The sequence below is a fragment of the Oncorhynchus clarkii genome, chromosome 19, assembly GCF_045791955.1.
Source record: "Oncorhynchus clarkii lewisi isolate Uvic-CL-2024 chromosome 19, UVic_Ocla_1.0, whole genome shotgun sequence".
NCBI classification, from domain to species: domain Eukaryota; kingdom Metazoa; phylum Chordata; class Actinopteri; order Salmoniformes; family Salmonidae; genus Oncorhynchus; species Oncorhynchus clarkii.
This window is the reverse complement of record NC_092165.1, coordinates 15,375,467-15,391,775: the sequence shown is the minus strand read 5'-3', so window position 1 is coordinate 15,391,775 and position 16,309 is coordinate 15,375,467. Positions and strand designations below refer to the sequence as shown.

At 40.9% G+C, this 16,309-nt stretch overlaps 1 protein-coding gene across 1 annotated transcript; it reads left to right on the top strand.

Moving 5' to 3' along the window:
* The first annotated feature begins 36 nt into the window (after window positions 1–36).
* On the top strand, window positions 37–9,387 carry LOC139374788 (zinc finger protein 583-like). Its single transcript, XM_071115928.1, has 3 exons — window positions 37–462; window positions 1,559–1,683; window positions 5,430–9,387. Exons 1-3 carry the CDS (start codon window positions 198–200, stop codon window positions 6,723–6,725), a joined length of 1,686 nt encoding a protein of 561 aa, XP_070972029.1. The 5' UTR covers window positions 37–197; the 3' UTR covers window positions 6,726–9,387.
* The last annotated feature ends 6,922 nt before the right edge of the window (window positions 9,388–16,309 follow it).

Sequence of the window (16,309 nt, the reverse complement as noted above, 5' to 3'; positions counted from 1 at the left end):
CACAGAACAGCGCGCATCACTTTTTCATTTAACCGCACCCTTTGAGCTATGACGCCGAACAAACGGAAGTGACCAATAACAATTTCCACGTTAAGGTTGTCATTTTTGACGTTTAATAACACACTGGACCATTTTTAATTTAACTGCATAGCATCACATACTTACATCAGGTTGGGTTTAATTCGCGTTAGCTAACAATGGCTAACTGTGACGGTATGGTTTTTCACACTCAAATAGCCTCCATTATGGAGGTTCTAGCGAATGCAGCTGTGGCAGAGATCTGTAAACTCGTAGACGACGACTATGCAGTGTTTCGTTTGGAAATAACTCAAAGCCAGAAAGAAAACAGGGCTTTGCGGAGGAAACTACAGCTACTGGAACTGAAGGTATCACGGGAGCGCGTCCTCGCGAGTCGTCCCAATAGTGTCAAGATCCTCGACCGATACAGAGGAATGGCAAGAGGTACATTTTGCTGAATGCCGAGGCTGTGCGGCCTGTCGCCCTGTTCCCCTTTGCTCGTGTTCAGATGTGTTGACCAGATTTTGAACTTGGTCAGTTTTTGGATAGTATGCAATACTGCCCTGACAGCCATCTTGCACCATTTTTGTTATTTACCAGGCAGGTCAATTAAGAAAAGTATTATTGCACGAAGACGTAATTGCCTTGTCCAAATACCTATATTTGCGTTCTAAATTGTAGGTATTTTAGGTATGTGAATTTTCTAAAATTGAGTATGCTTTGAATGCTAGTATGTTATAGTCATGTCGGCTTTTCATCTAGTAGAAGTCAATGCTCACTTTCGAGTAAGACTCACTTGTTTGACAACAGCTGATGGGTTTGACAACAGGGATGAGCTACCAAATGAACGAATGGCGGGAAACGTCGAAAATTAGATGACGCATTATCAGTATTATGCCGAGTTCATAACGATTCAGGACAAGTACATCTCAGACTTCTCTGTATTCAAGACAACTGGGAACTCGGAAAATTGACTGGAAATTGCAAATCGGAAAATAGGGCATCTTTCTAGAGCTCGGACTTCCCTACCTGAAGATCACTGATGTCATTATTTGACCTCTGTTATTTCCGAGTTCCCAGTCTTGAAAGCACATTGAGCCCCACTGTCTCACTTCACGTGGCGTCGTCCCTTAACGGGGTGCAGGCAGAATCGACCCACTATCTAATGTAAGACAATGGATTAGCCTAGTGTGTTGGCATTTGTTGCTAACTGTATTATTTTTTACTAACCTGTAGGTTCTAAATAGTATGTAATACGATTATTACACAGTATGCAGTAAGTATTAGGCAAGCCAGATTTCGGACACTGCCATTAAGTATCATGTTCTAACCAGATTCTTTATTTACTTAATTTCTTATTTTCATACTCAATTAAAATAATGTGATGCATGATGGAACATAATCAATCAATAAATAGCATATCAAGAAGTTATGAGAAGTGTTACCTTGCCAATTGTAAACTGTCAATAGTGGACAATATTGCGTTGAGCATTGACAGTACCTGCCTTAACCACCACTTTTCCCCCAATCACTCTCTCAGGACATCTTGCTGGAGAACACAGGAGCTTTGTGAAGCCAACGGGACCCAATGCGTGGAGAGATGACCAACCAATCACTGTTGATGAGGGGAATGGAACCTCAACCCAGCATGTTATTTTGATAGAGGTTAATATCAGTGTTACATAAAAAATTATAGTACATCAAATGTGGCCCGAATTGGCACCTCATCTCATAGGAAAAGACACGTAAGACTGACGGAAACATCCAAAGTCACACATTCGGATTTGTCACTTCAAGCCCAAATATATCATACATTGACTAAAATGATGACTTATTGACTTACGCCGTTGTGCAACATCACGGGTAAGCTCTGGCCGTCATCTTTCAGCTTGAAAAAGCGGATTTCTACTGGTGCCCGATTCACAAAGTCAAATCCAAATTATATTTGGGCTTACAAGCCCTTCCCAGCGATGAAGAGTAAAAAAAAAATATATATATATATTATAATTATAAAAAAAAAATAAGAACACGAGGAATAAAATACAAGAGTGGAGCTATATACAGGGAGTACCAGTTCCAGATCAGTGTATGAGGTATTAGATATGTATGTGAAGGCAGGGTAAATTGACTAGGCATCAGGATAGATAATAGTAGGAGTAAAATAAAAGAACAGAGTAACAGCTGCATATTTTGAGTGTAAAATGTTTTGTGTTTTTGGTGTGTGTGTTTACACTGAGTGTACAAAACATTAAGAACACCTGCTCTTTCCATAACAGACTGACCATGTGAATCCAGGTGAAAGCCATGATACCTGAACAAGTGACATCAATAAGGGATCAGAAAGGTATTGGGATGTTCACAAAAAAACGGCAATTTTGTATGATCTTCTGTGTAGAAAAGAACATCATCATTGATGATATTCTTTCTTCCCCAGTCTGACTTAGTGACTGGTCTAGTCCACTCAGTTCTATTGAGGCTTGTGGGCATTGTAGAGGGAGACACATGTGTTCCTGAGTCTCATCTTTCGGGGATGGGGGGGAACATAATATTTTGTAGCTTAAACCGTTCAAACGATAGAGCAACATTTCATTTGTAGGACGAAAACAGAACCGTCTGTTTATTACAACCGCATCTAGCGGCTACCCGAGGTTACTGACGTAACCCGGGTTCTATGAACCATGCGTATTTTATTTCATAGTTTCGGGCAACCCCATTTTCAATTCATGACCCCTAGTTTGGGAAATGGTGGCCTAGTCAGTGCAATATAGGGTTAGTGCAGATAATTTGGGTAACCAATGAATTAACTATTTAGCAGTGGCTATTTTAATTTCTCCAGTTTCTCTGGACTAAAACCCAACTATGTTACGGATTGAGTCTCTAAAAGATACAAACATTAAATTGCCATGTGGTCTCCTAATTAGATGGCCGAATGGTGAAGTCGATGTGCTTGGTGTACATGTCCCAGAAAAGTTGAGCTATCTTGCAACTATTAACTTTGATCGAAAACTTAGCAAAATAGATTGAATCTTGAAACCGTTTTACAGGAAGATTACCCTGATTCATTCTCTAGTGATATCGTAGTTTACATATTTATTTATTCATGGCTTTACCGTCTCCAGGAGAATCCTTTTTCAAATAATGCGAGGAAAAAAACATTTAACTTTATTTGGAATGGCAAACCAGATTAACAAGTATATTTATATAACGAACATGAGTTTGGAGGGTTAAAACTATTAAATATGAAGGCACTAATCCTCTCTTAAAGCCTCCATTGTACCAACATTTTATCTAAATCCAAACTGGTTTTCTAGCAAGGTACTAAGAGAGGCCCAACATATGTTTAAGAGTGGGCTCTTTGCCTTTTTGTAGATTAAAACCATACATTTTCGATGAATTAACAATAGATCCCTGTTTAAAGTATCCTCCTTTTTAAATGAGTTGGCTACAATTAAAATGGTACCCTCCAGAAAAGGCAGATCTAATATTGCAGCAAATAATATAGCTAAACTCCAATGGATTGATAGAGATAATAAACTATTTTCTTGGTTAAAATTTTACAAAGAGTATAATATTTATGAAGTACATTGTAAACGAGAACGGTAAAATTGTCACTCAAGCAATTAACGGTGTATGGAGGTGTATGCTCAATACAAAATTAAAACCAACTCATCGCTCTGCCACAAATTTGAAGATGCCGTTACTTAAAGAGTTAGTCTGTCTGACACCTATTAAAAATCATAAATTACTTCAAATGATTAGTGTAAGTCGAAAAATGTTTGTTTCACTTAAAGTCAAAAGGTTTGTATCAAATTCAGGTCAGTTGGGAACAGGTTTTTGATGTCCCAACACCTTGGCATCGGGTCTATGAAGTGACATGTAGTACAACAATTGACACGTCAATTTAAGCTATTATATAAAATACCTGCTACAAAAAGAATGTTAAATATGGGGCATTGAACAGTCAGCCTTGTGCAGACTCTGCCACGAGGGAACGGAACCAATACTACAACATTTTATGGTACTGTTCATCAGTGATTCGCTTTTGGAGTCAGGTCCAGGAATGGTCGTTGTGTCATAATATCAGGGTTCAGCTGAACCTGCAGAATGTTGTTGCGGCATCTGGAAAAAACACAATCAGTCAATGTGGAAATATCATTAAACCGTTGGGTAAGGTATTTATTTTTCGGGAATTATCAGTAGAAATGTTAGAAATAGTTAAGGTTCAGGACCCTCGTAAGACATCATAGTAAAATGGAGGGATGTATTGCAAAAGGAAAATAGAAATGCATGATGCTGGGAAAGATGTGTTCATCTGTGGATAGCGGAGGGTTGGGTTTAAGATCAGAATGAATGGTGGATTGGCTGCTGTGGGTGAAAATGTAGCACTTGAAGAAAGGGGAAATTAGGAATATATATGTATAATTATTTAACTACAGGTAACTTAGATGTGAGCGAAATAGCTGTAAGTAGAAGTATTGTTGTCCATTAGTTTACTCTAATTATGGTATGGATGGTAAGGTAGGGTGGGGAAAAAACAATTTAAAAAAAAACAAAACAAACACCGGATTTCTATGTATTTGATGCCATTCCATTCGCTCCATTCCAGCCATTATTATGAGCCGTCCTCCCCTCAGCCACATCCTGTGACAGAAACAAAACTATTTATGGCTTTATCAAATTAGGATCTTACCAGGAAGCCAATAAATAAAGGGAGCGTGAGTTGAAGTTTGGGGAGGCCAACATCCATGTAGTACAAAGGCACAGCCAACAGCACCTGGAATAGACCCAGGAGTATCGACATCACCTGGAATAGACCCAGGAGTATCGACATCACCTGGAATAGACCAAATTACTGTTGTCCGTTAGAACGGCTACATTTTCTGGCGCCTCATGTCGGCATCGGTTTGGACATGAGGCTGTAGCCAGCATTCATGTCACCCACACTTTTGAAATGTAGGCTTTTTCAGCATGTACATGGAAAATATTAATATTATTCTGATGTTGGCCTCTGATCCAATTCTGATCGGAGTAATTGTTTGATATTGTGATTTTTTTTGTGTGATTTATTTTTACTTGTCGATCATGACAACTCCTCTATATTTTTCTTGCCCGACGACTTATTTTTTTACTTGTCCCGGACAACAAGTGTTAATGTCGAGGCTTGCAGATTCATGACTGTCATGCTTGCGCCATTACTACGAAGAAAACTGCTTGTTACCGCAAATATTTTTCATTGTGCTCCTACATTTTTTAAATCTTAGGCTCACACGTGCTCCTTGTAAAAAAGGTCAGTGTAGAGCCCTGCTGATGGGCCCCGGTTTTGAGAGTCAGCGTGGCGGAGCAGTTGTTGCCTACCCTCACCACTTGGGGCTGGCCCTTTTACCGATAATCAACTCCTCTCTTCTTGTCAGTCTGCAGATGCAGAGGCTGCAGGTCCTGGAGGATCGTCTCTGGTCAAGCAGGAGAGGACTGAAGGAGAGGACCCAACACACAGCAGAGACATTCAGACTGAAGCAGCGGCTGGAGTGGTGCCCCCTGTGGCCGTGGAGGACCTCACCACCACGCCCCAGCACAGGACCCGACCCAGCATCACGGAGGTCAGTGGAACGCTGAACGCCGTCCTCAAGTCAGAGACAGACGCCGAGACACACAGGCTCTTACACACAGGATCTGACCACGGATCAGACCCAGAGAGACTGTTGTTGGGGAGACCTGGCTGTTCTCCTGCTCCTGACTCAAAGTATTTACTTTATGGAAGCCCAAGCCCAAGGTCGGTTCATTCCCATGAGGACTCGGGTGATGCGTTAGAGACTGGCAATGATCTGTCTCGTTCTTATACTACAGCGATGGACCCTGGCATCATGCCCTTGGTATTAGAGACACAGACTGATCTGTCTAGAGGGGACTGGAACCAGTACAGTAGTAGTGTATACTCTGAAGGGTGCATAGATAAGAAAAGGGAGGTTATAGCGATAGATGAGGTGACTGTGAAAATGGAAGGTGACGCTCCTCTGACATGTAATGCAGACCAGACTCATTTATGGGAAAGATACTCGCAGAGCAACACCAGTGACTTAGACTGCAGGGATAGGTTAGAGACAAATCTAAATGTTGCGACCCACTCCCCTTTACACGCGGTCAGAGATCGCGACCCAGTATCCCCGTCGATGGCACCTTATGATTCACATGGCAGCATCATTTTCGATCAGGTATTTAACTCTGACGACAGGGCTAGAGACGAGTGTCGGGGAGGGGGAGCAATGTCAAGCAATAGTAAAGAGAAACGGTTCCTCTGCATGTTCTGTAACAAAGGCTTTAGCTGCCTCCAGAAGATGGAGATCCACCAGAGGGTCCACACAGGGGAGAATCCCTTCAGCTGTACCCAGTGTGAGAAGAGATTCTCCCGCCAGGACCACTTGAAGAGGCACCAGAGGGTCCACACAGGGGAGAAACCATTTAGCTGCCCCCAGTGTGAGAAGAGGTTCTCCCAGGCTGGTGACCTGAAGAGGCACCAGAGGGTCCACACTGGGGAGAAACCCTTTAGCTGTACCCAGTGTCACATGCGCTTTGCCCTGGCTGGCAACCTGAAGATGCACCTGAAGGTCCACAAGGGAGAGAGGCCATTCACTAGTATGCTTTGCGGGAAGACGTTCTCAGAGAGGAGCTACCTCAGGACACACCAGCAGAAAACACATCCCGCTGTATAATATAGAAAAGTAACCATTTTGCTCGATTGCTTCTGACGTTTAGATCAAACCCTGCATTAAAGTCAAAGATACATTTTTATTGTTGTCAGCTGAAAAGATCCACAGATGCATTTGGAATAACGAGAGTAACAGATTTCAGTGTTGGATATTCCTGGGTAGAATTTTGCATCCAGACATTGTGTGATATACAGTGCCTTCAGAAAGTATTCACATCCCTCGACTTTCTTTACATTTCATTCTTACAGCCTCAATTTCAAATTGATGAAATTGAGATTGCCTTTTTACAAATTAATAAAAAATGATAAGCTGGAATGTCTGAAGTATTCAACCCCTTTGTTATGGCAAGCCAAAATAATGTGTTTAACAAGTCAGTCACAAGTTGCATAGACTCACTCTGTGCAATAATAGTGTTTAACATGATTTTTGAATGACTGCTCATCTCTGTTCCCCACACATACAATTATCTATCTGTAAAGTTCCTCAGTCAAGCAGTGAATTTCAAACACGAAGGAGGTTTTCCAATGGTAGATCAGTAAACATAAAAAAACAGACATGGAATATCCCTTTGAGCATGGTGAAGTTCATACACTTTGGATGGTGTATGAATACACCCAGTCACTACAAAGATACCGATGTCCTTCCTAACTCTGTTGCCGGAGAGGAAGGAAACCGTTCAGGGATTTCACCATGAGGCCAGTGGTGTCGTTAAAACAGAGTTCAATGGCTGTGCTGGAAGAACTAAGGATGGATCAACCTTGTAGTTACTCCACAATACTAACCTGATTGACTGAGTGATGGAGAAAGAAGCCTGTACAGAATACAAATATTCCGAAACATGCATCCTGTTTGCAATAAGGCACTAAAGTAAAACAGAAAAACATGTGGCCAAGAAATTAACTTTGTCTTGATTACAAAGTGTTATGTTTGTGGCAAACACATTACTGATTACAACTTTTTATATTTTCAAACATGGTGGTGGCTGCATCATGTTAGGTGTAAGCTTGTCATCTGCAAATATTTTTTTAGGATAAAAAGAAACAGAATAGAGCTAACTACAGGCAAAATCCTAGAGGAAGAACCCGGTTCAGTCTGCTTTCTAACAGACACAAATTCACCTTTCAGCAGGACAATAACTAATATACTGGAGATGCTTACCAAAATGACATTGAATGTTCCTGAGTGGCCGAGTTACAGTTTTGACTTAAATCTACTTAAATGGTTGTCCTGCAATGATCAACAACCAATTTGACAGAGCTTGAAGAATCGTTTTAAAGAATAATGGGCAAATGTTGCACAATCCAGGTGTGGAAAGCTCTTTGGGAGTCACAGCTGTAATCGCTGCCAAAGGTGCTTCTACAAAGTATTGACTCAGGAGTGTGTGGTGGTTAATTTCTTTGTCTCTCCTCATTTGATAGTAAACTTATCACACAAGTCAGAGTTATACTTAAACTAAATCTTTATTCACATAAGGGAGCAGGTCAATACAACACACACATACAAAGTTAATTGATTGAGTGCTCTACGATAATGATGGCTGGTCGACAAATCACCCTCAGATGATTCGTTGAGAGCCCAGAGACAGAATACAACACCTTTTTTTTTTTTATAGCAAAGTACATCCTTCTGAATGTTCATGACAAACAGATGTATAGAATGGGTCACAATGTTTAAGATTTGTATGAAAGACACTAATAATTCACATCAGACAGTATCTGCTGTAAAGACTTCTCATTGTGTAGAAACCAAGGTCTGGCCCTGAGCCATCTCTCCCTGGTTGCTCCGGTTTGACTGGAAGACATCTCCCTCACATGAATGGAATGTGGCCCAAGGCATTGTAAATCTGTCAACATTAAGCCTCCAGAGGCCCATTCTCAGTGGAACACACAGATGAGTGTTGCAACAATATTCTGTTGCATGAAACAACCATTTGATGCAAAAACAGCATTTATAACAATTGTAATTTCTCTCACAGGTGTGAATGCTTATGTAAATTAGATATTTATGTATGTCACTTTCAATAAATTTGCTAAAATGTCTAAACATGTTTTCACTTTGGTTATTATTAGGTATTGTGTGTAGATGGGTGAGGGGAATTCTTTTTAAATCCATTTTGAACTCTGGCTGTTAGAAAATGTGGAATAAGTCAAGGGCCATGAATACTTTCTGAAGGCACTGTATAACGCATATATAAGCCTAAAGTCTGTTACATATTGTGTTTGTACTGTATAGGCTATATATTCACAAATGCCGGTTTCATTACTTCCATTCAACTATTGACATTTTTTTCCCCAAGACACTTTTGAGAGAATGAATGCAGTTTATGAAGTTCATGCAGATTTTTTGTTGAGACATTTTAGTTACTTAGCAGAAGCTCCAATCCAGAGCAACTTACATCCTAAGATGACTGAGTTAGAACCACATATCACAGTCGTGACAAGTACAGTTTCCCTCAAAGTAGTTTGTACTTTTCTGGTGCTAGTAGCCAAAGTAAAAAAAATATTGTGTGGATATTTAAGATATTCTTTGAAGAGGCACGGTTGCAGATGTTTTTGGAAGTTGAGCAGAGACACTGCTGTCCTAGCTTTCAGGGGTACCAGGACAGAATAGCTTTGATTGGGCTAAACGGGAGCTGAATGGGCTAAAAAAAACGACATAAAAAAAACATTAGCTGACATGGGCTAGTTGATCTGGACATTTCTGACAAATTCTAAATAGCTCTAAGGTGTGCAATGACTAACATGACAAGAGGAACTGATGAGGCACTACCCAATCTCGAAATTGCACCTTCGTGAGATCTACCATTGCAACTTTCAAGAGTAAGTTCCTTAAAAAAAAATATATATATATATATAATATAAATAACTAGACAAGTCAGTTCAGAACAAATTCATATATATATATATATATATATATATATATATATACACACACACACACACGACTGTGAATACAGAGATGCATCTGTTTGTCGCAAATAGCTATAGAAAATAATAATTAAAGTAGGGGAATGGATGAGAACCAGTCAGTATTTGGTGTGACCACCATTTACCTCATGCAGTGAGTCACATCTCCTTCACATAGAGTTGATCAGGCTGTGAATTGTGGCCTGTGGAATGATTAAACACAGATGGGCTATGATGGGCTATGTACAGGTGCAATGAACTGTAAGCTGCTCTGACAGCTGATGCTTAAAGTTAGTGAGGGAGATAAGAGTCTCCAGCTTCAGTGATTTTTGCAATTCGTTCTAGTCATTGGCAGCAGAGAACTGTAAGGAAAGGCGGCCAAAAGAGGAATTGGCTTTGGGGGTGAAATATACCTGCTGGAGTGCGTGCTACGGGTGGGTGTTGCTATGGTGACCAGTGAGCTGAGATAAGGCAGGGCTTTACCTAGCAAAGACTTATAGATGACCTGGAGTCAGTGGGTTTGGCAACGAATAGGAAGCGAGGGCCAGCCAAGGATAGCATACAGGTCGCAGTGGTGGGTAGTATATGGGGCTTTGGTGACAAAACGGACGGCACTGTGATAGACTGCATTCAATTTGCTGAGTAGAGTGTTGGAGGCTTTTTGTAAATGACATCGCCGAAGTCAAGGATCGGTAGTATAGTCAGTTTTACGAGGGTATGTTTGGCAACATGAGTGAAGGATGCTTTGTTGTGAAATAGGAAGCCGATTCTAGATTTAATTTTGGATTGGAGATGCTTAATGTGAGTCTGGAAGGAGAGTTTACAGTCTAACCAGACATTTTAAGTCAGAACCGTCCAGAGTAGTGATGCTAGATGGGCGGGCAGGTGTGGGCAGCGATCGGTTGAAGAGCATGCATTTAGTTTTACTTGCATTTAAAAGCAGTTGGAGGCCACGGAAGGAGAGTTGTATGGCATTGAAGCTTGTCTGGAGGTTAGTTAACACAGTGTCCAAAGAAGGGACAGAAGTATACAGAATGGTGTTGTCTGCGTAGAGGTGGATCAGAAAATCACCAGCAACAAGAGCAACATCATTGATACAGAGAAAAGAGTCGGCCCGAGAAATGAACCCTGTGGCACCCCCATAGAGACTGCCAGAGGTCCAGACAACAGACCCTCCAATTTGACACACTGAACTCTGTCTGAGATGTAGTTGCATATGACGCCTCTTGCACTGAGATGCAGTGCCTTAGACCACTGCGCCACTCAGGATCCCAATTACAGTTGGTGTGCGAAATCGAATATTAATATTAAAGACGTTTTGAGGTTTTGCTCGCCAGAGGTGAAGTACCTAATGATAAGCTGTAAACCACACTACTTACGAAGAGTTTATCTATATTTTTCGTAGCTGTCCATTTACCACCACAAACTGATGCTGGTACTAAGATCGCACTCAACTAGCTGAATAAGGCCATAAGGTAACAAGAAAATGCTCATCCAGGGGAGACGCTCCTAGTGGCCGGGGACTTGAATACAGGCAAACTGAAATCCGTTTTACCTCATTTCTACCAGCATGTCACATGTGCAACAAGATGAAAACAAACTATAGACCACCTTTACTCCACACACAGAGACACGTACAAAGCTCTCTCTTGCCTTCCATTTAGAAAATTTGACCATAATTCTATCCTCCTGGTTCCGGCTTACAAGAAAAACTAAAGCAGGATGTACCAGTGACTCGCTCAATACGGAAGTGGTCAGATGATGCTAGGCTACAGGACTGGAAAATGTTCTGGGATTCATCCGATGGCATTGAGGAGTATACCACCTCAGTCACCGGCTTCATCAATAAGTGCATCGATGACCTTGTCTCCACAGTGACCGTACATACAGTGCATTTGGAAAGTATTCAGACCCCTTCTCTTTTTCCACATTTTGTTACGTTACAGCCTTATTCTAAAATTGATTAAAAATATATATTCTCATCGATCTACACCCAGTGTTTAGAAAGTGTTTAGAAAGTGTGTAGAAAGTGTTTAGAAATGTTTGCTAATTTATTAAAAATCAAAAAAACATATACCTTATTTGCATGAGTATTCATTTCCCCCCAATATCCAGCAACTTCACACAGCCATTGAAGAAGAGTGGGACAACATTCCACAGGCCATACAGGCCATCAACAGCCTGATCAACTCTATGCGAAGGAGATGTTGCGCTGCATGAGGCAAACGGTGGTCACACAAGATACTGACTGGTTCTCATCCACGACCTTACATAAAATTTAAAAAAATATCTGCGACCAGCATATCTGTATTCCCAGTCATGTATACAGTGCCTTAGGAAAGTATTCAGACCCCCTTTCCTTTTTCCACATTTTGTTACATTACAGAATTATTCTAAAATGGATGAAATAAAAAAAATAAAGTCAAATCTACAAACAATACCCCATAATGACAAAGTGAAAACAGGTTTTGTAGAATGTTTTGCAAATTAATAAAAAATAAAAACATACCTTATTTATATAAGTATTCAGACCCTTTGCTATGAGACTCAAAATTGAGCTCAAGCGCATCCTGTTTCCATTGATCATGCTTGAGATGTTTCTACAACTTGATTGGAGTCCACCTGTGGTAAATTCAATTGATTGGACATGATTTGGAAAGACACACACCTGTCTATAAAAGGTCCCACAGTTGACAGTGCATGTCAGAGCAAAAACCAAGCCATGAGGTTCGAAGGAATTGTCCATAGAGCACCGAGACAGAATTGTGTCGGCACAGATCTGAGGAAGGGTACCAAAACATTTTTGCAGCATTGAATGTCCCAAGAACACAGTGGTCTCCATCATTCTTAAATGGAAGAAGTTTGGAACCACCAAGACTCTTCCTAGAGCTGGCCGCCGAGCCAAACTGAGCACTCGGGGAGAAGGGCCTTGGTCTGGGAGGTGACCAAGAACCAGATGGTCACACTAACAGAGCTCTAGAGTTCCTCTGTGGAGATGGGAGAAACTTCTAGAAGGACAACCATCTCTGCAGCACTCCACTAATCAGGACTTTATGGTAGAGCGGCCAGATGGAAGCCACTCCTCTGTAAAAGGCACATGACAGCCCGCTTGGAGTTTTCCAACAGGCACCTAGAGGACTCTCTGGCCTGATGAAACCAAGATTGAACTCTTTGGCCTGAATGCCAAGCGTCACCTCTGGAGGAAATCTGTCACCATCTTTACGGTGAATCAAGGTTGGTAGCAGCATCATGCTGTGGGGATGTTTTTCAGCTGCAGGGACTGGGAGACTAGTCAGGATCAAGGCAAATATGAACAGAGCAAAGTACAGAGAGAGATCCTTGATGAAAACCTGCTCCAGAGTGCTCAGGACCTCAGACTCTGAATGTTTTCCTTCCAACAGAACAACCCTAAGCACAGCCAAGACAATGCAGGAGTTGCTTCGGGACAAGTCTCTAAATGTCCTTGAGTGGCCCAGCCAGAGCCCGGACTTGAACCCAATCAAACATCTCTGGAGAGACCTGAAAATAGCTGTGCAGCGATGCTGCTCATACAACCTGACAAAGCTTGAGAGGATCTGCAGAGAAGAATGGGAGAAACTCCCCAAATACAGGTGTGCCAAGCTTGTGGCGTCATACCCAAGAAAAGCCAAGGCTGGAATCGCTGCCAAAGGTGCTTAAACAAAGTACTGAGTAAAGGGTTTTGAATACTTATGTACATTTCTCATTGTGGGTTATTGTATATAGACTGAGGGGGGGAAAATATATTTTTAATAATTTTTAGAATAAGGCTGTAATGTAACAGTTTATTTAGTAAATCTTTTCGTAACTCTTATTTTTCTTAACTACATTGTTGGTTAATAAGGGCTTGTAAGTAAGCATTTCACGGTAAGGTCTACACCTTTTGTATTTGGCGCATGTGACAAATACAGTTTGATGCGAGGCTGGCATCCTGAAAAGTAATTAAAGGGTCCACATGGGCGAATTCCTACAGCTGCCCCCAGAGTGAGAAGAGGTTCTCCCGCCAGCACCAGCTGAAGGTCCACATGGGAGAAAGCTAGGAGATACCTTAGGATACTATGATACCTTAGGATACACCAGCAGAAATAGCACACGGCCCATGCACACAGTGTACAAAACATTGGGAACACCTGCTCATTCCACGAGACTGACCAAGTGAAAGCTTATTGATGTCACTTGTTAAATCCACTTGAATCAGTGTAGATGATGGGGAGTAGACAGGTTAAATAAGGATTTTTAAGCCTTGAGGCTATAGAGCCCCAGTGGAAGTGTCATAATACCCATAAAACTTAGCAGTCAAACAGCTGTTTTTCCACCATTTTTCCCATAGGGGATTTTTTAAGGGCTATGTTTCGTGGAGGCTTACCCTGGCATGACATTTGATAACCATGTAAATCTCTCTCAGACAAGGTAACTTTTGTGGTAATAGGTTAGAGCGTTGGGCCGGTAACCGAAAGGTTGCTAGATCGAATCCCTGAGTTGACAAGGTAAAAATCTGTCGTTCTGCCCCTGAACAAGGCAGTTAACCCACTGTTCCTAGGCCGTCATTATAAATAAGAACTTGTTCTTAACTGACTTAACTGACTTGCCTAGTTAAATAAATAAAAAACGTTTATCAATATATTTCGGCTCTATTTACTGATTCTAAAATGCTAATTAGCATCAAAGTAGACATCATACAAAACTACAAATGCCCGCAAGCTCATGCACGTCATCTCTAGCTGACACCATTGCTAACAGGTATTGTGTCAATTCAAAACTTGCAAATGACAGGTCACAGAATTGTCAATTTAAAGAAATGTAGATAATTTATTAATTTCCACATTTAGCTAACATTGATAGTTAATCCAAAGATTCTTACCTTTGCAAAATGCATCATACAAGGATGATTTCTGTATTTTGAAAGTTACAACATTTTATAATTTGATTGCTGACAAGCAAAATATTATTTTTGGGTGGAGTTTTCCTTTAAAGGTTAAAGGGATACTTCGGGATTTTAGCTATGAGGCGCTTTATCTACTTCCCCAGCATCAGATGAACTTTTGGATACCATTTCTATATCTCTGTTCAGTATGATGGAAGTTGGAGGTAGTTTCGCGAGCCAATGCAAATTAGGATTACCGCAATAACTGGAAGTCTATGGGTATCTATATCTGCTAGAATGCTAGTAGATACCCATAGACTTCCAGTCATTGCGCTAACGCTAATCTTTAGTGAGTATTTATCATACTTTGATAAGATCGTCCATTGACTATGGGTGCTTTGTATATGATTCAGCGGCAATTACATTGCTGTTGCGCTTTGATGCAAGCGAGGGCAAGCGAGGTGCAATGGTGCCTTTTAAAACTACATTGGTTGAGGCTTTACAAGTACATTCTTGAGAAATGCCACTATGCCTTAGATGAGTTAAGATAGCCTGATAGATACTATGCTGGCAGTATTGGAAGACTGCTTTGAATATGAACAATTTCAAAAGAGGGAGCCCCAGAGATTGGGAAAAGGGTTGATAAATATAGACTCTGGGACCTTTGTTATAGGGCTATCTGTGGCAATAGGAAATGTGCCACCTTGGTTTTATACAAGACTATATGTTGATCTTAGCCTGATTGAAGAAAATTAAGTAATTTATCTGTATTTTCAACAGAAATGGTTGTGATAATTGTTGGATTGCAATAGATAGAGGAGGTGCAACCAAGAAGACTAGTAATACGTTGGGACTCTGCATCAGTTTTGTGTAGTTTAAGATCTGGAAAATCAGAACGAGAGGATTCATGGGTAGAAGTAATGACGCTGTTGTTGGGGTTACAAAGAGAGAGAAAAAACGGTATTGAAATTCAGTTTTGTTGGATTCCTACCCATACAGAAGTTTAATTTATTTTCCTAGGCAAGTCAGTTAAGATCAAATTCTAATTTTCAATGATGACCTAGGAACAGTGGGTTAACTGACTTGTCCAGGGGCAGAACAACAGATTTGTACCTTGTCAGCTTCGGTTACTAGTCCAATGCTCTAACCACTAGGCTACCCTGCCGCCCAGTTACTTAAATGATATAGTAGATATAATGGCAAAAAAAGCAACATATTGTGGATATACAGGTGCAGTTAGTTAGAGGATAAATTTAAATATTGCTGGCAGAGGCAAGGGGATGAAAAGTCTTAAGGAGAGACATTTATACAAAGAAAGCTGTACGGAGACAGTGTTGTAATGGGAACAGAAGGGAGGAAGTTATGTTGTATAGGATGAGATTGGGGCATACAGGATTTAATTCCTCTTTGAAATTGATAGGGTAAGATGGTACTGGAATGTGTGTATGGTAGACGAAACGGTTTAACATGTATTAATATTTTGTGGAATGTATGATGTAGAAAGGGAGAGTTTATTTGATTAGGGTGGGATTGGGTGGGGGGTTTTTGGAGCAGTGAGGTTTGTAGGGATTTATTTGATTAGAAATCCAGATATGTTTTCGAATACCCATACTAAAATGCTGTATACTAAACTAGTTGAACGTACTAGAGCTTCACCTGTCCACCGGAAGTTGGGGGGGGCTAGCTAGAGAACACCTCACTCTGACCATTTTACTCGCCCTAGTAGAGCTGGTTAGGCCATTTTCATTTTATATCGAGCGTTGGTGACACCGACCATATTCATCCAGTGTTTAGCATTC

What these genes read in the sequence shown, in the direction of transcription:
- LOC139374788 (XM_071115928.1), top strand. Translation starts at nt 198, where the DNA reads ATGGCTAACTGTGACGGTATGGTTTTTCACACTCAAATAGCCTCCATT. An exon ending in ATACAGAGGAATGGCAAGAG is followed by an intron (nt 463 to 1,558) that starts GTACATTTTGCT and finishes TCACTCTCTCAG; the next exon opens with GACATCTTGCTGGAGAACAC. An exon ending in AGCATGTTATTTTGATAGAG is followed by an intron (nt 1,684 to 5,429) that starts GTTAATATCAGT and finishes TCTTCTTGTCAG; the next exon opens with TCTGCAGATGCAGAGGCTGC.